Source organism: Frieseomelitta varia, unplaced genomic scaffold, assembly GCF_011392965.1.
Source record: "Frieseomelitta varia isolate USP_RPSP 00005682 unplaced genomic scaffold, Fvar_1.2 scaffold_742, whole genome shotgun sequence".
NCBI lineage: Eukaryota > Metazoa > Arthropoda > Insecta > Hymenoptera > Apidae > Frieseomelitta > Frieseomelitta varia.
The window spans coordinates 399,230-426,642 of NW_025110526.1; the positions used below are offsets into that span (position 1 = coordinate 399,230).

The following is a 27,413-nucleotide window of genomic DNA, read 5'->3' on the forward strand; positions in this document are numbered from 1 at the left end:
AAAAAAAAAAAAGAAAAAAAGAGAAGAAGAAGAAAAAAAGAATTCCGAACGGTCCCCGAAGCGAGACGGGGCCCCGAATTAATTATCAGCCGGCGTTGAACTTGGCCGTGTGTGAATACCGGCGCGCGCGCTCGCGCGAACGAACCATCATCGGGCATGCTCGCTTCGAAAAACATTCGCGAACGCGCGCGCGCGGCTGAGTCTCGTTGCGGGTAGTTCATTAGTCGCATTAGAGCGCGATTTATCAGCGATCGGGGCGCTGGACACGCTTCGATTACCGACGCCGTTCATATTAACGGACGATACTAACCTCGAACAAGGCGCGCAACAAAGATGGAGGGACGAAGACCGCAACGTAATTTTAGTCTTGGGAACACAGAGAGAGAGAGAGAGAGAGAGAGAGAGAGAGAGAGAGAGAGAGACGCGGAGAGAAGAAGAAGCGCGAACAATCCAGGAAGCTCTTAGAGCACGGCGAGCAACGATCTCTTTACGCGCAAGCAATTTTTACGACGAAACCACCGGGCCGGGCCGAGCTAACACGCGAGGTGACCAGCCAACTTTCGACGTACCACCGTCTGCCGGCGAAACGCCTGTACGTTCGTATTTCGCCTGGAAAGTGGATCGTTAAAAACGTTCGTGGTTGCTTGACATTCTCCTCCGAAAACGAAATAGATAAGCAGGACAACTGAAACGAGAGCACCTGTAGCGTCCGATCGCTAAATCGCCGGTTACTACTTCGGTTCCTTTCCCTTTTCCCGCTAATTACATCCTGTTCGATGTCAAAATATCAAGATCTGGTTAGCCACTGGATAAGGGACGTTCCTCCTGTGACTTTTGTTGCTCGAGTTTCTTGCGGTAAGGGAAGATTGCTGAGAGCTCTGTATACTTATCTGTTGCTATTTAAAATTCGTGTTAGCCCGTCTTTTCTCTGTGATTTATTTCGAATAAAAATCTTCTGTCTCTATCACGTTAGCGAATGTTAAAAATTCTGTTAGTTGTCAATTCAAACAACTACATATCCAAACGCTACTCGACACTTCACGAAACTTCTGCAACACGCAGCAATAGTTAAATAACAAAATAAATAATAAAAATGATGCAACACGTATGTATTACATTAAAACTCTCAAGAGAGCCAAAGATAACTAAATAAACTTCTCGTTGGAGGATAAAGCAACATTTAAATATTAAAATGAATAATAGAATTGATGCAACACGTTGAAAACTCTCAAGGAAGTCAACCAATTGTACTATACCAAATCTAAGATAACCAAATCTAACCTTAGCATCTAACTACTCAAACAGTGCCCAACATTCTGTCAAACTTCCCCAATCTCACCATCGTCTTCAATTCAGCATCTCGCATCGAAGAACTCGCACCAATCCACTCCAAAATTCCGTCCACGTGACCCGATCCTAGAAAGCTCGCGAACGACTAGTTGAATCGGTCGATCGTTGGGTCGTGCGAGCTAGACGAAACGAGTTCGGGGCCCGGCTGCTGGAAATAATTCCTTCCGATGCGGAGCGGCGGCGCGGGAATTACGAAAGGGTGTCACGCGCGTAAAGTCGGGTTCACTGGTCGGACACGCGAACGCGCGTCGCCTAATAACAGCCGGGGCAACGGCGGCAACCAGCAGCCAACGACTCGCCGGCTATGCGACGACGACAACGGCACACACAGATCGCACATGCGAGCCACCGAGATAAGGAGTTTCGGGCCCGGAGCCCGTGTGTCGTGACGGGATGTCTGCGCTATTCCATCTTGGCTGTCACTCTTGTATGACATAGCAACCGTGTACGCGCGTGTACCGGCTCGCGAAGACACACCGCGAGGCAACGTTGTCCAACGTTGTCGCATGCAAGGACTCCGCCACGCCTTCCGCTTCCACACTCTTCTCGTTTCCGTTGTCGTTCGTCTTGGACGAACTCGTTTTCTAACCCCAAACGAACGGAGACTGAGATTTTCGGCTTTTAACCTCTTGCGCTGGGATCACGAATATATTTGCAATATTTTCTCAGTTTTAAGTATATTGAAATATAACCCGGGCAAAGAAAATAACCAATTTGTTACTTCGTAGTAATTTCTGTCCAGTGACATGCCGATGAATTCAAAAAGAAGACGGATTATTGTACACGGTTTGGTCACACGTTATGGTCCGCGAACCAATTACTAGGGCAAGTGGTTAAAGCCACAATCTTCAAAATTTTTACAATTTTTACAATTCTCGAACGGTGGATATCTTTTCACGTAGCCCCAAAAATTCGTATCGATGAGAATAATAAATGAAGATTGAACTGTTAATATATCGTTAATACACTGTTGAAAAAAATATTGACACTCAAAGTCGATAGTGAGGAGGAGAATATTATGTATTGCTCCAAATATTTTAAGGGAAGCTGCCAAATGTAACAGATCACGTGAAACAGAGAAAACGGTTCCACGAACTTATCGTTATCAGAGGGTTCGTCGATCCTCCCGCGCCAAGAGAGAAAGAGAGAGAGAGAGAGAGAACCGCGAGCGCTCGCGTAATCGGCGACCGCGGCATTTGCATCTCGGGCACGAAACGACGAATCCACGTGATCCGCGCGCGTGCAAAAAGCCGGGGGAGGGCTCGTCTTACACAATCGCATCAACGGGAAATCTACGTTCTCAAATTTCAAGGCTTAATTTACGAGTGCCGCGCGAGTAAATCACGAGGAATCGCGGCGCGCATCGCAGCAGCGACAAATTTATTCCTTTTCCTAGTAGATATCGCGTAACGCCGACACACTATCCGGACGCGAATAAAGTTCCTCCACCTGGGCGACAATAGGAAATGCACGAATCTTTTCTTTTTTTCTTTCTTTCTTTCTTTGCCGGAAATCCCAGGAATCAAACGCCCCGCCGTTTTGTGCTTTGACGAATATATCATTGAGTGATATGAAGTTTCATTCATTCGGGTATAAAAGAAAAAAAAAGGTTGGATAATTCGAAATGAACGAAATTAACGTCTCGTTAAAAAACGTGAACTACAATGGTACGTCGTCGACTATCCAAGTTAATAATATTTGACTTTTATCCAGATTTCATTATTTTAGTTCACGTTTGTACAATGGTGACTTTGTATAAATATTCACAACCTAATTACATTAATTCTCAGTCAATTGATCTGTGAGAGAGCAGGCATTTGCTTAAAGTGAACAAAGTAGTACGAGCCGTCGGAGTCAGACAGTTGGGTATCGCACACCCAACTTGTTACGAATTTATTCCGCTTACCAATGTATTTTGTCTTAACTACTTTAAAACTTCATCAATATCGTTTTAAAACTTCATTGATATTCCAAGCTTCATTTAATATGTCATTCACTAAAAACAGAAGATTATTAGTTGAAATGTCAATTTCGTTTGAAGAACGTTTGTTTCGTTCATTTGCTTCTTCGTTAAGAATCTAAAAATATCAGCACTGAGTGAAAAGTATTTTTTCATTTGCTTCTTCGTTAAGAATCTAAAAATATCAGCGCTGAATGAAAAGTATTTTTACAAATTGATAGAAAACATTAAATGATATACGATTATTGTAGGTAATTTCTCAATCTTGGGGCAGTCTTAAGTTTCGATTCAATTTCGAGTCGAAGCTAAAGGTTAAGTGATTAATCAACGCGACAATCTATTAATTCTAATCTGCAACATCTCTCTCGACGCACGGATCACCGAAACGCGTGTCGAGGAAAGTCCGAGCGACGTTCTCACCCCGCGAATTCTAATCTCGCCACGCTGTCACAGAGTGTCTTCGCTCGCGCGTCCTGCTTCGCGCGATAAAACCAGTCGCTTATCCCGGGAGATCTCGACCGTGGCCTCGGAGATCAGCTGGCGTGATTTTCGAGGCATACCACCGCGTCCACGAGCGAGCAGAAGAAAGCACGCAGAAGAGCCGGGGGAACGAAAAACGAGCAAAAGGAGCCTCGGTTGGGTGTCTGGCTACCGAAATTGCAACGCGGCTTCGAAATCGAACGCGGTTTCAGCTTCTGTCGCCCGTTTAATGATTTGTGTGATAATGAATCACTGTTATCTACACTCTATCTCTCTCTCTCTCTCTCCGAGATATCTGTGCGTTGAACCACGTATAACTGTAAAATTGCCACGTCCACGGACATTCGAACGTTTTAGAATATTGGAGCTAGTGCGACGTCTAACGGATAAATTACTCTCTTCTGCTAAATTACTCTCTGACAATTGTCCGTTCACTACGAACGTTATCGATTAATAAATCATTGTAGAATCGTCTAGAATAGAATCGAACCGCTAACAAAATCTTCTAGAACCACCGATCGCTAGACATTCGTGTCAGAGAAATTAATAGGAAAAAGTTTATAATGTATCTCTTTAGAAATAGAAAATCTCTTTTACCGAAAACTCTGAAAAATCGAAATCTCTGAAAGTACGTCGTTGCAGATCTGCAGAGTCGAAACAGTTTTTGTTTAACAGTTCTGATGTTAAAGATACGCGTGCTCGAACTTGAAACTTAGAAAATTCTCTGTCGGCCACTTGATCGGGGGACGAAACGTCAGGGGTGGAAAAGAGATCGAAATTCGAGCAGGGGAATAAAATACGAAGGTCGAAGGTTGAACGTCGAGTCGAGGAGAGCCGAGTGTGGAACGAAAAGGAAAAAAGGGAGAAGAAATAGAGAAAAACAAGTGCATCGATGGGACATCCGGGGGATGACGACGCTGGTGCACCGTTCGCGATGACGTCCAAGCCCGGTGCACGTGTATATCGTCCGTCGCTCGTGAAATGTAGATCGACGGTGATTTACTTATCAAGAATCGACGCTTCGCCGGAGGTAAATGGTCGAGTCGTGACCATTAGTCGACGGACTGGCCAGTCCGTACGTACGGCCAACAGCCGTGTGTGCGAGGAATCGAGCCGGAGCGAGGGAGTACGCTAATATCCGCGCCGTGTGAGGCCTCCTCCACGGCCCAACACGATGTTCCCTGTCTCTCTCGACCACGGTCCCCGCAACGATATTCTCGCATGAACCTTTAAATTATTTCGCTGGCCGATCGAACGGAGACGATCGAGGCACGAGGAACGAACCGATCGTGATACGAGTGGAGGATACTTTGATATTTTCATTTCTGACGTACGGCGCGAGGGAAGATTTATGGATTCGTCGATACGCGATTCGAACGCGGTGTGGTCGCCACGAGGATAATTTAAACTGAATTTTGGAATTTTCGGAGAATTATTTGTTATTTCGGCGGTTGTTATAATTATGTTGGGCGTGAGTTAATTATGTTGGGTTATATTACACTTCGAAGTTGGGTAATTTTAGTGTACATTTTGTTGTGTGTAGCTGATTTGAACAATATTTAGTTATTTTTTGAAACAGGTTCGATTCTATCCACCTAAAGGCAACTTCTACTGAAATTAATACAGTAATTTCGATGTCAGGAAAGATCAATTACTATGGACATTGAAGACAGAGATCGAATTATTTAGCATCCCCGTTTTAAATATTTTTCATCAATAAAATTGGAGAAATAAATTAAAATAAACGAACGAGCCTAGGTAAAATTACACAAGACTGAGTTGAAATTGCGCGAAATTGGAAATCGCAGCTGCACGAAATCGGATGAAAGCGATACAATCTACATAACGCTGCTCCTCGGAAATTACACCACGCAACATTACTCCGAATCGCAACCTTTACGACGAAAAATCTATGGAGTTCCTGCTCGAAGCGAAACCTTTTTTTCTTTTTTTCACTCGTCGCATGTGCCCACGATCGCAAACGCGACGCGGAAGTTTCGTTTCGAAAGCGTTCGAGGCGGGCTGGCGATCGATTTTCATTCTAAAATGATCGAGAAGAGCGAGCGACCCCTGATTCCCTGCTAGACGAGGTTCAACGTCTGAAACCGGCGCGAGATATGGCAAGACAGGTGAATTCCGCGTACTCGAGCGTCGGGGGCGCAATTGTTTCTTGGAATGGAAATCACATACCCATGAGGTGAAACATGAGAGAATTCTTTCGAAGCTGTGCCAAGTTCACCCGTGACGCACCACCGATCTAATTGTACGTAGAAATGGACCAACTATTCCACGAATTGTTTGTCAAACAGATTATACACCGCTGTATCTATGAAGCTCTCTGTGGAAAATCAATTACTGGAGAGAAACGGGAGTAACAATTTTTTACACAGTTATAAGAGTTAATTGTATTACCGTTGTATTTCCGTTGTATTTTCTCTCTCATTTTATTATTCCTAGAAATTTCTAAACATTGTAAATTCCAGGAAAAATGGTAATCGTAACATGGAATATTAAGATATTAACTTTCAAAATATTCAAGTCAAGATAAAATATTTTAGTTTCTAAAAATGATCAACGTGATTCATCTCTCTGTTCACTTGCCGTGAAAATTTCGTTGTTTCTTATAAGAATAAACGTGAAATTCGCCTTGATTATGTAATTTATTAAGAAATCGCGTTTGTCGTCTGTAACTTCAGGGAAAGTCAATTAATTGAGGAATCGCTAGCATAGAAATCTGGGGAAAGGTTTTGCGCTCGTCTGAGAAAGAGGATGATCGCATAGACGAGCTTTTTCCTGGTTCGAACGTTGTTTCGGAATATTAGGCAAGTTAGGTAAGACGCGAATGCACTTATGGACTTTATTATCCTTATCTTATACGCGAAGTGTATTACTTAATCGATCAATTTTCTGTGAATAGCAAACGTCGTCAATGGAAACTACCATTTTTAACTTTCAAAGTAATAAATTTTATCCTTTCATCTTCTAACAGTCTCTGTACTTCTAAATCGCTTTCTATGGAATCGATCTTCTTTGTAGTTACTTTGCTTTACATAACCTAAATGATAATGACCAAATGTAACGTAAAATCGTTAAATAATAATAATAATAATACTCTACACAGTCGGTGCATAATGTTTTGTAACTATGAAACTTCAAAACTTATCGTGGTTAATACATACTAGGCATAATATATAGTGATTGTATATAATAACTTGAGCATAATATATAATTATATTATAATTATGAGAAATGAGAAATTATATATTGGAAATTTCTTCCGAAAGATGAGTTACTTGAACCTTGTTAAACAAAAAATTTTTATCTATGTCTGATAATGTTTCCTACAAAATTGAGATACAATGTTCTTCCTGAAGAAAATCCGCATCCTCGAAATAGCGAGTCGACTTACATAAACATGCAGTATCTTATTGTTCTCCGCGAGTCGTTCTCTCTGTCACGATAATTTTTTTGTTGCTCTATGCATGATTCGATGCGATGTTGGCGTAATTCACTGTCAATCGCGTGTACGTCGAATAAAACGAGCCCTTATCGTCGCGAGTGAGGAGATTCCGAGGCCTTCGTTGCGCAAATCACGAGCGCGCTCTTTGAAATCGCGGATCGTCTCCTCGAATGGCCCCTGGAATTACAGAAATTGCCGCTTCGCGGTTGACTTGCCGCCGTGACGAGCGACCCAGCGTTTTCCTTGCGACGTACAACCAACTTTAATGACACGGAGGAAAGTTTAAAAAACAGAGGCATACGGCAGTTCGCGAAAAAGGAAAAAAAGTACAGCTCGAAGAATTTCTAATTTCAAATAATATCGAAGTTTACATAAAAGAATTATAAAGTATTTAATTGAATTATAACAAGTCGTAAAACTTTGAAAAATTATTTATTTTGAATTCGGAAAATCCAATAATCTAAAAATAATTGCTTTAGCGCAACGATACGAAGTCAACCACAGAACAAACCAGCGGATTTCTCTGGGATAAAGACAGCAAAGACACTCTGCGGTTTCGTTTAATTGCTCAGCCGGCCGCATGAGGATGATATAATTGCAAACCATGAAGCGAAGCTATTAAAAATTCGAAACTACCAGATTTAAATGGTACTTACCCAAAGTATCTACACTGTTCTTTATCTAATACTACATATATGAGACTAAGTATCTGCCTAGACTAGAAATCTTACGCCTATTCACAAAAATGTAAACTTGCATAAATATCCAACGATGCCAGTACGCAATCTCTCAACAAGAAAACTCTCCGGAATCGACCTCGGCCGCTTACGTAATGTTTCACCAGTCGAGGGTTAATCACCGTAACAAATGTCTGCATCGACTCACCGGTAGTAGTCTTTCTTGCAGTAAATGTTTCCGTCCCTGCTGAAGCAGGTGACTTCGCCGTCGAGTCCCTGGCGACAGTGGGAGCACTGAAGGCAGGCCGCATGCCACCGCCTGTCCACCGCCTGCAGGTAAAACCTGTCGGATATCCGGAGGCCGCATCCAGCGCAAACCACCCCCGGAACGTCCTCGGACTGCGCCGGCGGGGTGGGTGGTGGCTCCAGCTTCGGGATGGCGTGCAAATGGTCCGTGGTCTGTTGCTCCTGCGAGTGGGTCTGCGGGTGCAGATGCGAGTGATGATGGTGGTGATGATGATGGTGAGGGATGGTTACGTCGCTCGGGTTTTCAAAACCACCGTGATTATTCCGATATTCTTGGCCACCTAGTGGACAATGGATTTGTAAGCTGCGAGTCCGTTACGATTGTAGATTATATATAACAAGATTTTAACTTAAAATTTTAAGACTGTCGATTTGAAAGATTTTAAATTGTCGAGAATTCAATTTCGCAATTAACGTGATGTAAAATTTTAACTGTCAAATATTGTTCAAAGTTATCGTAAATCTTGAATACTTTACGATATGGTTACAGTATAATTGCTAGAAATCTGGTTACTACAAATAGGTAAACCTGAAGGCATCAAATTAATTAATTGCCATAACACTTCGTCTGTCGATAAAAATGTGGAATCGTTTCATCGCGTTATAGTAGAATAGTATCGCATCGAGCGTGATCTACAATAAAGAATTAAATATTTCCAAAGATAATGCAAACACGTAATGTTGATTTCATGCAAATTATGATGCAAGATAACCGAACCTGCAGGAGAATCGTAGTCCCTAGAGTCGTAGGGGGTTGTTGGTCCGTCGTAGCAGTTGTTGTTAGTTCCACAGTGTGTTTGGTGCAAGGGTGTATGATGGGGCCCGTGATGGTGGGCGGCAGGAGGACTGCACGGTAAGGTGGTAGGTCGTGCAGCGTCGCCCATAGACGCAGGGAGGCAGGGACTTAGGTCCCTTGCCTGGTCCACTGCTCCGGGCCCCCCCGCGCTGCCGGGCCCCCCTTGACGTCCCACAGCCAAGCCGCTGCCACGCTCCTGCGAGCTGGCCGGCTGAAACAAACATCCCATCGCACGCCTTAGAAACTTTCCAATACCAATTATTTTCAAAACGTACGACATTTATATAACATTTACGATCGATAATCGTAATTAATTTTAATATAACTTGACAGCTGAGACAGTTGAATTATAGGGTACAGCCAAAGAAAACGAAAATTTTCAACTCTTTCAACTATATTCTATTTTGCATTTCGATGTGAGTATTTGAAGATATTTCGCTGCAATTTTATACGATTCAAAGAGAATGGAGTGTCATTAAATAAAGGTTTGTTTTTCAGTCCTTTTGTTTCGTAATATTCATACTTACGATATGATTTTAATTTAAGAAAGGCAAATTTATAATAGAGTTAACTTCAGCTAATTACTGGAGAATTACATAGTTACAAGTAACAAATAATTTCTTTGTAATTCGCGACTGACACAGTGTAGAAACAGCGAATGGCTAACGCTAATTTAAATAGCAATTAAAAAGATTGTAGCCAATGAATTAACATAGTTTAATTTAATCAGTTTTATTACGCTACAGAGATGGTCAAAAGTTTCAATGACGATGAGAATGCAGAATTCTTCAAGCGAATGAAGTCTGATACGTTTATTGAACTGTTACGTCGCGGCGTTAAACGACTGTTTTGCACGCGTGTCTGTTTTGCAACGTAGTCTCACACGACACCCGAACGAACATCGACGGTATTTCACCGTTCACGGTTCAGTGATCCTGTCGAAAAAACCGAGTGGAAAGAACCTAATCCTTCCGATCTGGCCGCAATCCGCGTTGAAAAGAAGCACGGTCGATTTGCTCGAACGAAATTCTCACACCTTCGTCGTAGACTGTCTCGAGAAAGATTGTGACACAAGACTGTGTCACTACGTGCGAAAAGTCTGCCGCGAGAAATCACTGACTACAGAAAAGAAAAAAAAAAAAAAAAAAAAAAAAAAAAAAAAAAAAAAAACAGAAAGAGAGAGGGAAAGCTTCTGGTGAAAGTAATCAAAAGAGGGCTCGTTTTGTTCGAAGGATCGAAACCGAGCCGATTCCGATATCCACGAGACGAGAGACGTTGAAAAACGCCGCGTCAACGTAGACACGGCGTAGACCAGTCACCGATCAAAAACCTATATAATTCCCGAGGCGACGAAGGGAAGGAAAGAAGCTCGCCCGGTAAAAGTAACCGGCCTGACGCACAGAGCCGAAGATGGAGAAGACACTTTCCATCGAAGTCGACTCGAAGAGGGACCGTAAAGGACATGATCGGAAGACGTAGCAACCACGTCTGGATAGGTACTCCTGGGTCTCGCGGTGCTCGGCCCGACAACCGGAATAGGCGAAATAGGACAACAACCTAACAGGCGAACGAAGAGCGAGACGACGACGGGGACAGTATCCAAAGTGACAGCGGATTACGGCTCGGTTGACATCGGCAAAGGGCAAGGGGGATAGAGAAAAGGAGAAAGATAAAGAGTGGCATGCTCTGACGGCAGTAGCCGGTCGCCTCTGATGGATGTCGTAAGGCGGTGTGCGCATGCGCGCGACCCTATAAGGCGCCCGAAGCCGACCAATCCGAGTCGCCGCCGTGTTTCAACTGTCAACGCGGTTACAGCGTACCGCGGTGCGCTCCAGACATAAATTACGTGGCGAGCTGCTTTGGTCCTCTCCTTCTTGTTCCTCTCTCTTTCCGCCTCTCTTTTTTCCTCTACTCTTCTCTCTCTCTCTCTCTTTTTCTCCCTCGCTTTCTCTAATGCCTTTCGACGAAGTCCACTTCTTCTTCTTCTTCCTCGCTTCTTCTTTACCCGGGAACCCTTTCTTCCCCATTTCCTTCTTACTCTCAGGTCACACAGAAGCCCTACTCTACCTTAATCTCTCTCTCTCTCTCTCTCTCTCTCTCTCTCTCTCTCTCTCTCTCTCTCTTTGGTGGAAAACCAATGCCGCACTTTACGACACCAGATACCGGTATTTACTGCATCTCCGTTAAAGCGGCGCGTTTGCGATCCCGAGCCGAGTAGAACATCGTAAAGATCGGTGTTCTCCAACGGTGACGAATTTAAGCTCGAACCGCAACGGTCGATGCTGAGGTTCCCGAGGTGAAAAGCACGGTACGGCGTCTAGAAAGTTTTTTTTTTTTTTTTCCGTTGATGATCATTGCGTAATCTAGGAAATCCTGGCCATTAAGAGCAACGTTGCGTTAAATCTCTTCTTAATGAAATTTCCTTTGGAACTTCGATCCGCGTAATGGTCATCTTGCGCGGGATTAAACGAAACGAGTTTCTCGACGAAAAACGAGACATTTCCATGTACAAGTATGTTCTTCCTTTTCATTAAATGATTTAACAACCTGCGAATTGTTAGTACGAGAGCAAAAAAAAAAAAATATCTCAGCTGCGACACGAATTCCGATTCTCCAAGTCGCGACTTCTCCTTTATTCCTTTCTCTTTTTCTTTTTCTCTTTTTTTTTTTTTCATCAACTGATTCATCGAACGATAACGGTCCCAGCAGCAACGCGAAAGAAATCGATTGGATGAAACGCGCATGCGTCGGAGCACGGCGCGTTTCACGACGAGGGAAAACTAATAGAAATTACCACGTTCGTTTGTTACCAGGGATTTTCACTGCGCGACGTAACGATTACACGGCGGCCGTTGTTCTTATGTAATAAACCGGGTCGCGGAAAGAATGCGAGGAACGCGCGCGTTTCGACGTGCGTTTCTGGCGTGCAACCTATCGCGAATCGTGGCTCGTTTCCTTCGGGGATCATTGATTAAACTGGAACTTTGATTGGGCGACTTTCTTGCCGCTGCTGGCAACAATGACACCCCGCGGTGCTGCGCTCGATTCTCCTGGCGAATGAGCGATTTCCCAGCAAAAACAGCTGGAACCCGCTTACTTCCAGCGCTGACTGTGAACATCATAGATGATACTTTGCCGTTTTTTTATTAATTATGTTAGCCGATTTGATTAATATTTAAGACGACAGTTTCACTCGAAAACGACAAAAATAATTGTGGCTATTATCGTCAATTTCTTTCAATCGATGCACGTAGGCTGAACGAATAAAAAGACAAACAACATGTCATAAATGATTCGTGTTCAATCTAGAAGAACCGATTAATATTTCAAACGAACTGATACAAACGATGAATTGATATTTGTAAATACAAATGGCAATAGAAACAGCGTATCCACGCGTACGTCGCGATCATCAAAAGTATCCCTTCATTCAAATCGAAGATTACTTTCCTCCAGAGCTGCATTTTAATTATTTCGTGCTAGCGAGGCTTGGCTGATTCTGCTTTGCCCTCCATAAAGACATCCCGCGGATCCACGTATCAGTCAATCGCACGGCGGCTTTCTTTCAACGTTACCTCCCTAACAACGGATCATCAAGATTATCCTTTAGCCTTTATTGGCACAACAACAGCGTTTGTGTTACGTTCGCCGATAACACGCCGCGGTGCATCATGCAAGAAGTCAACCGGGTTTTCATACACCGTTCCCCGTTTAATGTCATTATTAACCTCTGCACGAACAATGCAGACGGCTTTTTCAGCGGCCCAGGCGCGTTTCTTAACACTCCATTGTGCCAGGTCGCACTCCTCCGAGCCGCGAGCAACGATGTTCTTTGGTAGCGTTGGCATAGGTCGCCGCTTTTCTTTCGGCGTGCCTCAATGAGATTTCCCAACCATCCCCGTCGTATCGGGCATCGCGGCGAAACGAGCGCCAACGCCGAATGCAAATAGAGATATTTCCTCGAGAAAGCGGCTGGAAATCTCGCGGTTTTTCCATCTGAACGCGCGTTTCTCACGAGCAATCATCGCCGCATCGTTTTTTTGGTACGCCGGTTGGAATACATCTTGGCCGGATCGTGACCTAACCTGAATTTCAAACGTAAAGTTTTTAACCCCCTGCGCTGGCTGGCAACTGGTTCGCGGACCATAACGAGTGACCGAACCGCACACAATAATTCGTCGCTCTCTTTTTCTTTTGGACTCGTCGGTATATCACTGGATAGAGATTATTAAGAAGTAATCAACTTATCATTTATTTTGCCTGGGTTACGTTTACTAATATACTTAAAACTGAGAGAATGTTGCAATTTGGGACCAAAAAATTCTCGACGTTCGTCGCACGTTATTCCAGAGCAAGACGTTAATAGCACTGAAAATAGCTACAGTTACGAGTAAATACACAGGTGTTTCGTCAATTTCGACAATAAGAGAAAACTAGTTATTGAGAATAATGCGAAGAGTAGGTGAACAGGAAGGACGATGTTCTCGTTCCTTTCAGGTCGATAATGTACAATCGTAAGATTATGTTAACGATTGTGCGAACTCTTGAACACGGTGATTGCAGAGAATGGGAACAAAAGAATGGATATATAGTATATTATTACACTAGTCGCAGTCATTCATGAAAGTTAAGTGAGAATTAACAGACTCGCAGACTCTGATGTATCACAGATTCACTCCCTTGCCATTCTACTAATCCCGAATCTAGACTCTGCTCGCAGAAGATCCACTGATCGTCCTAAATATCAGCCTCGTTTCGTTCTAGAAAACCGTAGAAAAAGATTAATGTTTCATTGTCATCAGACTCTGTAGGCGTATGTATGACAGATTTATACTTGATATTTATCGTTTGAGAAATTCGACAGTCGCTCTAAATATAAAATCGACACGTTCGCCGCGAGAAGCGAGAAAAATTTCCACGAAATTTTACCCAATAAATCCCAGATCGATTCAGGCGGCTGGACGAGTTCCATTTCCAGAATTTTCTCGATTTCGTAAGAGCGTGCGCGACAGCCAAGAGATCGATATACGGGCATCCTATAAATTTCCCACGAAACGGCACGACCGGTCGATCGATCTTCACTCGGCCCCGCGAGATCCTTATCCATCTGGAGAGTGGACCTGCCACAGGAGGCCGGCTGCTCGGACTGCAAGACAGACTTTCACCGTGGCTCTAACTTGCACAAGACTCCGCCTTTTTCATTTTCACGAAACGTGAAGTAAATAACGAGCGCGGAATCCGTCGGGATGCCGACACGAAAAGCCAGTAGAATGCCGCCAGAAATGCCGCTCGATCGCCGCACGATTGTGCGACAGCCGTCTCCGAACTCAACAGCTCGCCAGATATCGGCCCTCGATTGCATTCGTCCTCATCAATTTTTGTTTCTTTTTTCCTTTTTTTTTCCATTTTTCCCCACTCATTTTCCTGTTTCTTTCTTCTTTTCCCTTCCACATTTTTTCTTTTTTTTTTTTTGTTTCATTCATTTTTACAGAGTAAACGACCGAATGCACGAGGAGATAAGGACGTGATTTACTAAGTTCGCGTCGCGACTTTGATATTGATAAGCAATCGATGATTCATGTGCTTCGCGCCGAGCTGCTAATGGCAGTTATCGAAACGGAGATACGCCGTACGGACGAAAAGAAGATACGAGGAAGAGTTGAAAATTTTTATTGGACAACCTTCAGGTTCTCGCGAAATGTTTCGGGAAGGAAAAATTGGGGGGGGGGGGAAATCCACCCTCCCCCAGTTTAAATTATTTTTATAGACAGATGATAATTAATATTCCACTTGAAGGAACTTAAACACAAAAATTAAATGCTAAAAAATTCGACTTTCTTTTCCCGCCCCAGTGAAACAGCTGTGAATCGTTTCGATAGCGCGACGCTTTTTTTCTCAGCGGTTGCTTTTTCCTTCTTCGCGCGGACGAGGAAATCGGGGTAATTGGAGCGCGATTCTTTTTTTGCAGTGCGACACAATCTCGCATGATTTACGAGAGAGAAGCCATCGGGCATATGAATCGAGGAGCGAACTCGAGCCGAGAATTTTTCTACGATCGTTTCCCCTCGTTTGGAAAACGTCGAGCCGCCTGTTTTCAGACGGCCAAGTTAACTGAAGACTTAACCATGGGAAAATAGATCTCGAATCGAACCGAGCCTGTTCTGTTTTAGTTCTTTGGTAAGCAGGATGAGAAACGGCTCGGTTTCGCGCGGGAAATGTTCCAAGGACCATACACAAGTGAATTGGTAAAATTTATTGCGAAACAAAATCTCGCGTTGCGTTGCTTCGACGGAGGCTCTCTGATGCTTGACCATCGATTGTTCGGGGGCAAAAAGAAACGTGCGATTCAGCGTTTCTTCTCGCCGCTTCTTGCGAAACATTATCTTGGGAAGCTTAGGAGCAACGGAAATTGAAGTCGCTGTTTTGAAAGAGAAATTTGACTTGTACAATGAGCACGGACATGATGACGATCGGTCCGAGTAGTGAAAACGTGTCAGAGAACGAATATTACGAATCATTTTTAATCATGACTGCCACGAAAGTAATTAAACGAAATATTACGTACTAAATTTTTATTGTACTAAATGCTAAATATTGCTATACTAAATCATTCTGTAAATATATCTAATAAAACTCTGATCCTTGCCCTAATTATCTAGACTTCTAGATGAATTTACTCCAGAAATTTTTAGAATCCTCAGCGTCCAACATTCGTAGAATATTGGAGCATTTAGTACAATAAAAATTAGCGAGTACTGAAAAAAAAAATACTTTTCATTCATACTCCAGTCCGCCAGTTAAAATTACAAATTCTCAAAATTCCCAAGTTTCGATATTTCCACAGTCTCTAGTATGCATGTGTGTGTGTATGTATCCTACCATCGATACTAAAAGTGAGACCACAAAAATGTCAACCAGGAAATTTGCTCGCAGAACGATCCAGCATCTCTCTCTCTCTCTCTCTCTCTCTCTCTCTCTCTCTCTCGCTCTGTCGATTCTATAAACACGCGCGTCCCGTGTTGCCGCGTATCAGCTTCCCTTGGCCGGCCATGATAGTGATAACAATAAACAGCCTCGTCCACTCGGCGGACGGGTTGCTGCTGCCTGTGGTTTCTCTCTTAAAACGCGTGGGCGACGCTTAACACCACGGAGAACCGATAAACTGCTTGCTATCTGCACTTCTCCGCGGCGACCGGCTACCAACCGGCCGGACGGACCTCGGAGCCGGACTAGCAACCAGGACAAAAATATTGAATCGTGTGGCTACTCGTGTGCTACTGTGCCACCTTGGCTATTCGGCGCGAATCGAGAAATAAAGAAGGATGGTGCTTGCGAAGGAGAGGAGGCCGCCAGTCGAGTTCTAAATATAGATTCAATCCATTCGATGATGTCGGCCCCGCAATCAGCGAGACGTCATATCGATGAATTTCGAACGAGAAGCAGAATTTCGAAGAGGGATGACTCAATAATAATAATACTGTATACGACGATCGACGAAATTTTCAAAGCCACACGCACTTGAGACACTTAAATTACTTGAAGTAGAATTTTTATTGAATTAGAAGATGGTGATTGTGAAATTATCTTACTTTGTTTCATCGTCGAGTAATTTTCATATATATACTTCTACGTATTTAATAATCATCAAAGGTGTTTAGAGTTATGAAATAAAATATTACTCTAATTAAAGTAACTGTAGTCAGTAAAATTGTAGGTAAGTTTTGTTTCACGTGAAATTGTTTTTTTTATTATTAAATCTTTGGTAATAAGCAGCAGATTATTTAGGAATAAGATTTAATTGTATCAGAGAAACTTTTTTTTTTTATCGAACGTAAGATACTTTTTCGTAAAAGTTATGCTCAAGATAGTTAGTACTCAATGTCGAAATTATTGTTTCGCCTCTTCTTTTTTTTTTTTTTTTTTTCTCTCTTCAATTACATCGCGTGTTACGTGCATGTAAATAAAAAGCTCTGATTCGAAAACCCCAAGTAACGAAACGTCAAGTAAAATTCTTCTTGCCGAGAAACTGACCCAGCTTCAATCTTCGACCTCCCGCGTTATCATGGAGAAACACTGTTTTCATTCAGCACGAAGAAATTATCGTTGTCAGCTACTTTTAATCTGTATTATGAAACGAGTTCGGCCATCAATCTGCTCGAATTTTCACGCATTTCTGGCGCGCCTTTCCGCCATGCCGTGAATATTAAATTCGCAAGCGTATCGCACATCGCTTCTACGTGTGGTCGCGGCACACGTACACACGAGTTTTGCAAGTTCGGTGAATCGAGTCCTCCCCCCCCCCTCCCCCTCCGGATCGGTTTCCACGCCATCAAACGATTTCTTGACAAAAATTTGAAAACGACAAAAGAGAAAAAAAACATCCAGATTTTACCGTTTTCATTTTACAGAGAGAAAAATGAAGAGAGGGAAAAAAATAGAGAACACAGAGACGAGTATTATCGTCCTTGCGTCGCATCCGGTGCGTCGTTGCACAATCGCCAGGAGCATCGAGACTCGAGGGAAGCGACTTGTTTGCAGTAAAGCAAAGAACACGTAACGATAATTGAGAAATTACGAATTTCGAGACGAGATTTTTCCCGGGAAATCGGTGATCTCAACCGGTTGATAATATTCCCTCGTCGTTATATACGCGTTTCAATTTTATTTCTGCCTACTGATATTACGTTTGTGCCAAGGATTTCGAGTTAACGATTCACAGACGGCGACGATTCCATCGCTTGTTTCTGCGTTACGTCCGCAATAATCTTCCGTTTCTCGCGACTTTGGACCGAAAGTTGTGCTAGAGAACTCGAGCGCGAACCAATTTTGCAGACTGATAAAACCAAGAGAAGCTTCTTTACTTCGTGTCGTTTACGAATGAAGACAACTTTCCAGAAACTCCGAATCTTTCAGGTATTTCATTGGCGTTGCTGCTGTGGAAATTTTTCTTTCGAAAGTAAATGCTAAAATTGTTAATCAATCACAAGACTGTCCCAGATAGAAGCCTCTCATATTTCCAATCACTAAACAAGAATTTCTTTAAACAGAAACTATGCCTCCTCGCGTTAAGATAAACATCAAGTCAAGGATCTCAGAAAAAAAAAGAAAAAAAAAAAATAAAAATAGATAGATAGAAAATTCTTCTCTTTAAAATTATTAAATCGTTAAAAAAAGATTAAATAAAAAGAAGGAAAAAATGAAGAGGAGAAATCGTGCAATTTCTTGACGAAGGAAAAAAGAAGTAAGAGCAAACTTGAAGTCGCAAGAGGCGACTAAACGGTTATTTAAATGCTAAAACGCGACGCGATATGGGGGGAGGGTGGGGGGGAGAGAGAGAGAGAGACACGGAGCGGCGGCACGCCGAGGAGACCGAGAATCGCGACCTGACCCCGAGATACCGCTTTCCCTCCCTCTGTACCAGCCACGTTTCACGTTCCGCGAAAATTCAGATCGTGTCTTCGCCTGGCAGCGTGATTCGGCCGCAATTAATCACGACCGAAACCGTGATCGGCCCGCTGAAAGCATGAGTAAACGTTCCGACGTGCCGTAACGAGGGCCGTTTGAAAATTTTCCGAAGCGATTTCGACCGACAGACGACAAACGCGACACGTTCGCGGAAACAGAGTGGAGGAGAACAGGTTCAATTTTCTCGCGACGTTGATGTATTCGAGAATGTTTCAATGCGCCCGCTCGGATATTTAGCGAAAATTGCACAACCGGAGGGGGGAGGGGGGGGGGGGGGGGGGGGGGAGTCGCGTGTATTTTCAACCTGTTCAAGAGGATGGAGCCAAAAAGTGAAAACAAAAGAGAAATTTTCCTACGGGCTGTAAAACTTATCGAGCCTGGATACGAATTTCCTGCTCGTCGAGTATAAAATCATACGTTCCTACGAAGGAAAGAACAAGGTGGAACGAATTAATTTAGGAATCGCGATTGAAAGATCTGTTCTACCCGGCGCGCTTCTTCGTTCCGAGAATCCTCAATGAACAGGCAGTTGGGATATTAACAAGTTCCTGTGCGATAAATTAACCACCAAGCGTATTAGCCTGCCTAATAAATATCCGTTCGATGTTTTTACGTGATAATGCCCTATTCATTCCCCTCATCAAAATTCAATAACACGGCAAATTTTCGCGTTCCGACTTTTTACTTCCAATGCATTTCTTCGACTAAAACAAAAAAGAAAAATAAAAGGGAGATTTCCTTTTTGGTTGAAGAATATATTTAAAGAATAAATTAAATTTGAACGTATCAAACAATCTCTTCGTAGTAAAGAAAATTATTTACAGAGAGATCTAAAAGGAATTTCTTTCTAGAAAAAAAAAAAAAAGAATATTTCGAAAGTATCACGAACTGAATTCGTGTGTATTTGAAACACAATTGTGATAAGAGCATCATCTCGTTGTTTCCTGGAATTTCGCGTAAAAAAGATGCGAAAAGAAACGCGGAAGAAGCGACTCGACTTTTGCCGAGCGACGAACTCTTGTCACTCCTCGCGAGGCGGATCCGCGATAGACAAGCTCTGCGTATCGTCTCGGCTCCGTAAATAAGCAACAAAAGACGCGGATTTATTAAACACTGGGGATTGGCGATGACCGCCGCGGCGGCGGATATATCTCGGCTGGGCCCCGGGGATAATAAATTACGCTCGACACAAACGGACCACTATCACGGGCAGACACGTTCGTGCCACGTCGCCCTTATCTCATCGAAGTTACAATAATCACACTCTCTTCGGCCGGCTCCACGCTGACGCACGCGTCTGACTGTGCGTACATGGATGGAAAAAGATCGAAAGCGATCCAGAGACAAAACGACGCCGGTTCCGCGCCGCCGCGACGCTCGCTGCGCCGCGTTTCATAAATAAGAAGATCTCGGTCGTTGAATATCCGATCGGCAGACGTGGAACTTCCACGATTCCCACGAATCACGATTAATAAGGCTGCGAATTTTTATGTATGTAAATCTCTGGGGGTCTCGTTTTGACGCGAAGATACAGAATCTCAGGTGAAAACTTGCTTTTTTATATTAAAAATTACAACAAGTGTATTCTGCATCGCTCTAATCCGTTCTAATAATTCGTGTCTTTATGGGCGTGAAATTCAAACGGAGATTTATTTCGTTCTTTCGTTCCCCGAACATTAGTCTTTGAATAATAATTTTAAATAGGAATCGATAAATTGAATTGGCTGGAGTTGAAAGAGGCTGAATGTTTTGAAGAAATTTGAAAAAAATCAGAGAAAGAGAAAGTAAAACAGTTTGAAATTGGTCGCTGAAGAGGAAATTTCGAAGCAGTTGCAAGACGAAGTAGATTGTGTTAATATTTAATTGGAACAGTTAATTGAATGTAAGTCGGCTTATTTCTTTTTTTTTCTTTTTTTAAGTTTTCGAAAACAGTTTTCTGTTGAATTATGCCAACAGGGGAGAAACATAAACACCGAGAAATGGAATTCGACAAAGCAAGAAAATGTAAACTTCATTTCGTGAAACTGCGTTCCGAAACATCAAGCTTGCTCTTCAATTTCTTTGATATTAATTATCTTGAGTTTTTTTTTTCAATTTAACCAGTTTTAAAATTCAACCCAGTTTTCCAATTTTTACACAGTTTTGCTTCTACTTCAACGATATGACACCTTTCGAAGAAAAATGATTCTTTCACATTTACCTCAAACTTGAGAAATTTTGTTAGTCGTAGAAGAAAAACTCGAGTTGGAGGATTGTTAAAAAATGGCTCTTGTAACTTGCAAGTTTATTATAATGTGACTTTATCTCAAGATCACTTCTATCCATTAAATGGACATTCTTCTGGCGAATAACTCTCGTCAGACACACGGAACGTCTGAAAAATCCCTGTCAGCCACGAACTCGTAATTCACGCGGTTGTCGCGGAAATTGTTATTTATTTTCGCCGCGGCGCAGTCGCGGCCCCCGTCGCTGAATGAATTATTCGAGCGTGCACGCGGTCACAAAGGCGCGTAGGAAAATTTCGGATTGCGCAACGAACGAGCAAAGAAAATCTAACCACTTCGGAACCAACCTGATCGACTTTGCCTTCTGTAAAAATCCTCCACTTTTACAAACGTTGAAATATACGATCAGTGTTTCAACATATTCACTGCGTACAATGCGTGTTTCTACGTGCAAACCTACAACACCGATTTCAATCAAAAGTGACTGAAAATTTTGAAAATGAAATTTTAATGATAACTTATGTCAAACGCGTGTACGAAGTTTTAAGATAAAGAAACACGCACTGAAAATTATTTGTTATTCGCTAGAATGTATATAAATATTTTTATGAGAACGAGTAACAAATAAAAATAGAACCAAAGCAGAGATCAATCTGTAGAGATTTCATTTAGTAAATATTCCGACGAACATTCTAGTTCGACACTTTGTAAGTTTCTTGCGTCTTCAAGTTCTTCACAAATGTCGAAAAATCTGGCGATCAATTCACAACGAACGGACGAATTTTTTCGAAAGCTAACTTTACGCTAAATTTCTAGCCGACTAGTTTGACGCTGGCCACTCGTAGATAGCATCGCTGCGAAAACGGCGTGCCATTCTCGTTTTGTGTTTCGCGCGATAATATAATCGTGTCGCTCTAAGTAGATTGGGACGTTTAACACACAGCGTCTCTTGCACGATACACTTCAATCGACCACTGGTTCTTCGGTAAACAAGACACTTAACTTGTGTTTCTTTCAACAGTGTTTTACATTATGAAAGTTTCGAGAAATACACGTCGAATTGAATGAATAATAATTAATATTAATGATAATGCAGGATAATTATGAGTGACATGTTGAAGAAAATCGAACAATATAAAATTTTTGCAGAGGTAAATGTCGTTAGTAGAACATTAGAAATTAACAGTTTAATATAGAGAAAAAAAATTATAAGATGTAAAGAACTGAAGTTTATTTACATTCAATTTCTCGTATTTGAAAAATGAAATCTGGCTCAATTCGCGGGAGTGCTCGGAAAAGAAAGCGATGAAATACTTCGGTGTTAATTTTGCGGACGACAGAGTAGTAACTTAGTTTGAAGAAAAATTCTGTGGAACTTTTGACGGAATTTAATGACAGATATCACAGACACGTTCGTGCGTCATTATGTCTGCTGCTATATCATTGTACCATAAATAGTACAACTAAAAGACTATAAAGATATGTCATAGCGTTAATAAAATTTGAAATGACGAAAAATAAACGAAACGTTCGAACGACTTTCATTATTTTCATTTGATCAACTTGCGTCACAGTGTCTTAAACTCCCGGTGTTCTCCGTTCTTTTTTTTTTTTTTTTTCACTAAAATATTTCCGATTTATTAAGTGACGACACGACCATATAACTTAAAAGAGGTCGGAGATTGATTTCCAAGAAAGTGTCTGCGAGTACAAGTTAATCGAAACGAGAAGAAACGGAAATAATGGTGGTCGTCTCGGACGTCTCGTTTGGAATGCTTTTTATTCGATTAAAACTCAATTTCGGTGAAATTAGTAAAGGATGAGAACGAAGAAAGGGGAAAAGGAGAGACAGACAGAGAGAGAGAGAGAGAGAGAGAGAGAGAGAGAGAGAGAGCAAGGGAAGGAGGATTGGTAAGCGATGGCGTGCGTTTTACATCCAGCTCGTTTCGTCGGCGTAGCCACGAGTAAATGCATCGGTTCAATTAGCGGCCATCGCGGTGACACGGAACAATCAATTACGTTTGTTTACAAGGTGTACCCGTTAACGATGCAGCCATTCAACAGTCGTTTAAAACGGAATTAACATTCCTCGAAGATGAACGCCGGTTTCGCTGATCGTACATTGCTCGACATCGTTCGAGCTATCGCGCGATGGAAAACGAACGTCGCCGCTGAAAATCACGAGCATCCCACCGCGTTCCCGCCGCGTCGTTTAATTCTTCGCGTGTTTCCCTCCGCAAGCAAAGCAATAAATATAAGGAAGACGAGAAAGTCCGACCAACTGGCGCTTCTACGTAGAATTCTTCCGAAAAGCACGGTCAACCGAGAAATATGAAGAACCGATTAAAAATCTTCGATCGAAAAAGTATTAAACGAATTTCTAAATCAAAACTGAATCGAAACAATTTAACAATACTTGTTAGATTAAAAATCTGAATCAAGATCGACGGGAAATAAGAAAGACGGAGTTGGGAATTTTTCTTCCCACTTAAATGCTATTTTTAAGGATTTCAGACTAGTCGCAGATTCAAACTCTTATATATATATATTCATTGTCATTTCTTTTTCTGAAAGAAACTTAACAGATACGATATCTGTACATGTGCCGCTCCGAGATTAATTTAGATTATATTTAGATTCAGATGGAACCAAAGAAAAATCTCAGTTTAAACTGTGTCTAAACAGTCTAAAAAGTTTCAAAACGATGGCAAGCCGTTCGAGAGAAAAATGTACAGCCTTTTAACCGATGAAAATCTGCAACCCTCTTGGGGGAAATCAATTAACGAAGCAAGGGCGCGATTCGGGTTCGCGTGCTGCGATCCATTACACCGGTGACACCCGAAAAATTCACGAGCTTCGCGGCGATCTGTCAAACGGTGGTTCGTGTACGCACGCAGACCTGTCGTCGGGACGGGGTTTTTTCTTTTTTTCTGTCGACGACAATCTACAACGCGTCGTCGCGAATCCCGTCGTGAAACCCGTCCCGCCACTAGCTCGAGCAATATTCCAATTACGGAATCGCCGACAATAAAATCGTCGGATCGAATTATCCAGCTAGGATTTGTTTCCATTAACAGCTACAACCGGGCACCGAGAGAATCGCCGTCGACACCGGCTTCCTTATCCCTTGCGACGCGAGGTTTCAATTAGCCTACCATGCCTGAGACTGTAGAATCTCAAGGATACTTCGAGTGATCATTGAACGTCGATCGATCGTGTTTTTGAACAAAAGTCATCATACTAAAGGAAATTTATCGGAGTAATCGCCGAATTGGAAGCTTGGAATTATCAGATTACGTGTTCGAAGCGAATTTAGCGAACGAGTAAAGTATATTACAAGACACAGAGAACGCGACAACAATTGCGAAAGTAATTGAAAATTGGGAGAGAAGAGTTTGCTACGTCTGTCAGAAACGTAACAACTGCAGGATTTAGTTGACTCGAAAGCTGCCAGAGAACCCTAACTTTGCGAGATTCTAAAAAAAGCCGTGCTCGAAGTGCAAGTAGCAAGTTGCGAGAGTGCAGTCTCGGGTGGAGATCAAAGGGTCGAGGCAAGGATCATCATCCACAGATCATCGAGGCCAGCGTGACAAAGGACCGAGAGCCCCTCTCGACGGTTTCGTGGTGCGTGCACGGCCAATAAGCAAAGAACAGAGGGAACAGAGGGATGACACTCACCCAGTGCATGCCGGTGGTAGGAGGGGCGCGCTCCTCATACACTCCCATCAGGGTGGCTGCTGTCGCGGGGTAGTTCCCGCCGAGGGTGCGCGACGCCGAAGCTGCTTGGGGGGGAGTCCCGGGGGATCCGCTTGCCGATAACGCGGAGATGGCGTCCGCTGCGCAGGTTCTCTTTCTTTGCGTCCTCTTCTTCTTCCTCCACCACCGTTCAAGCTTGCTTCACCCTCTGGTTGAACTTAGTTCGGCAATTTTTTTCCCGCACTCAAGAACGTCACTAGCAACTCCGCTCTAACGACTTTCTTCCTCTTTCTCTCTCTCTCTCTCTCTCTCTCTCTCTCTCTCTCTTTTTGCCTAGACTTTATCAGAATATAGGAATGTCCCAATCGAAATAAATGATTGTCGTATAGTAAGGGGTTGACGCGCGCCCTCACGGGCACATCTGGCTGAAAAAAGAAATCACTCCGAGATCTAGCAACTCTAGTTTTCTGCTCTCTTAAATACAAAGATACAATGCAACAGTAGAGCAGTCACATTGACCCCGGATTGAAGAAAGTACACCCCTCACTGATACATAATCACTGCGGGACGAAACGGGCAGTTGTTGTTCATTGATGCGACGACTCGGGGCGACGGGGCACAGTTCTCGAACCTTGTCGCCAAATTTCTCGTTCCATATCGAGGAGTCGGATCGATCACAGTGCACTAGGATAGTCGGAGAAACGGCGCGACGAAGCAACACCCGGCTAGTCCGCGCACCTGCACTCGAATACTACCACTGTCCTGGTGTCCTTGGAGCATCGACAACGACAAGGATCGATCTCAGTTCGTGCTTCCTCGATGGGACGACCGGACACGCGTCAGACCCGCTTCATGGCGCATGTGCACCCGTGTCTAATACCCGTGAAACGGCGAGATCCGACGATGACGACGTCGACACGCCGAGAGGAACGACGCTAGGAAACGAGGTACGCGCGAGCACGCTGCACCACGGTTATGCAGGGCCCGTCTGCCAAGCCGAAGCCACGATGCGGAGTGAGGGAACCGGCACGGCTACAACTGGTTCCAGCCAGAACTAGCGCCGCATCGCGGTGGAACTGTGAAAACCCTGTGGTCACAAGGTGGGGCGGACACGGTTCCACGAAGGCCCGCCCATTGGCACCCTCTCCCAGATCGCTGGTGGAACAAGCCACTCCCCAACACGAAACCCGATACTCTTGTTCCTTGTCTGTTCCGCGACCCTGTCTGGTCAGCGCTTGTCTCGAACACCGTAACTACTTTGCTCCACGCCGCTGCTCCGGAGAACCGTCTGCGCGAGAGAACCAGCGAGACTTTGCTGCGGCAACACTACAGTGGCGTAGCCTGCTACATATATATGTATGTATGTATGTATGTATATATATGTATACACGCACGCGGCTTCGTAGAATAGACGCTTTAAATTGGTGCCTCGGACGGCTGCGTTCTTTGCCGTTTTGTTATGTCACCGCGGAAATGAATGTATCGGGCATGTAGAAATGGTAATGCTGAACGTTCGTTGGCGATCGAACGATTATTTCTCCAGAGAGATACCAGCGTTCGACCGCGAAGAATCACAATCTCGAGCAGATATATCCCACTATTTCATTGATTTTAATAACTTCTTCCAAGTTGTTGGAGTAACGTGGAAAAAAGTAAAGTTTCTACCGTCCAACGAGTCCATCAACGCGAAAGCGATCAGTTGTTTTTAACATCTGCGATAATACGAAACCATTTGCACTGAAACTCGAGTGACGCGATCATGTCATCGGTTGCTAAGCTCTAAAAATCACATGACACCGTAATCACGAAAATCAGCGTTGACTGAAAGGGAAATGAACAAGATCAGAGCCTCAAGAGCATTTCGAACAACCAAAAACTCCCGACACCTCGTTTTCACGTCAAAATTGAAAGTCGGCTGTCCGCGTTGAGCCATTACCCTCCTTTTTGCGCGCATTTTACGAGAAAGAACGGTGCCATAACTGTTCATCCAACGATCTACTCAACCATCTGACACTTGCATGAACAACCAATTTGCACGTTGCTCCGCGTCACGCGACGCATTTAATCGCGATTGTCGTTTAACAGCGTCGTTTTGTTCGCCACGAGTACGCATCGCCATAAAAGGAGGCGTTTTTGGAAAAGAAGTAGCCGGTTGCATCCGGCTTTCTATAATCTTCGGAAGGTTCGGCTTCTCTTTTTCTTCTTTAGTTCGCTCTTTGGAAAGTCGATTCGCTGGAACACTGGCGGCCTTCGTCTTTTTTGCCATGCATTCGACCGATGCCTTTTCTACACGACATTGTTCGCCATTCTATCCCCCACTTGGAACGTTTTTGGTCAGTATTTTCTTGTCATTGCGCAACAATCGTCCGCGCTAAATATATCGAAATCGTACACTGAACGATGAAACGTAGTTTCTTTCGTTTCTTTCATTTGATTAACCTTTTTAGAGTTAGAACACGAAACATATTTTAATTGTTTAGTTCATATAAATGTTTAACATTATTTAAAAAGAAATTCTCGTACGTAGATTAAACATTATGTTCTAGTAGAAAGCAAAAGAAACCGTGAAAGTTCTGCGATTATGAATGTCTTGGACTTCACCTTCGGCCACAAACCGGAAGTAGAAGTATCACTACGTGACAGCATAATCCCAGATTATGAGAGATACACTTTATGGTTGCTGTTAACCTTGATACTAGAACTACTTACTTGTAACGTTTATCTTACCAAGTATGCATGTGCAAATAATTTTTAATAATTTTGTTTTAAATTCTGTGTGTTCGTCGTCGATACGCTAATCCGAATTCGTAAGAGACGATTCTGGTAGCAGAAGAAATTTATTAAATTTATATTTTATGATTACGTCTTGTTTATTCTGTTTTTTTTTTTTTTTTTTACAAGAAGTCCTAACCGCGAAATTATTGTCTCTCGTTCATTTGTTGTAAATTTCAGTCGTTGATCTTGAGGTCGAAATGATTAAGCTCCCAATATTTGAAAG

General features: G+C 43.1%; 1 protein-coding gene across 1 annotated transcript in view; it reads right to left on the minus strand.

Moving 5' to 3' along the window:
• Positions 1-25,425, minus strand: part of LOC122535604 (protein apterous-like) — a 57,422-nt gene extending 31,997 nt beyond the window's left edge. The window contains exons 1-3 of the mRNA XM_043667287.1: positions 24,398-25,425; positions 8,952-9,240; positions 8,136-8,514 (exon numbers count right to left, since the gene is read on the minus strand). Coding sequence (XP_043523222.1) covers positions 8,136-8,514; positions 8,952-9,240; positions 24,398-24,445 — 716 coding nt within the window. The 5' untranslated portion in view covers positions 24,446-25,425. The remainder of the gene's footprint in view (positions 1-8,135; positions 8,515-8,951; positions 9,241-24,397) is intronic.
• Positions 25,426-27,413: the final 1,988 nt, after the last annotated feature.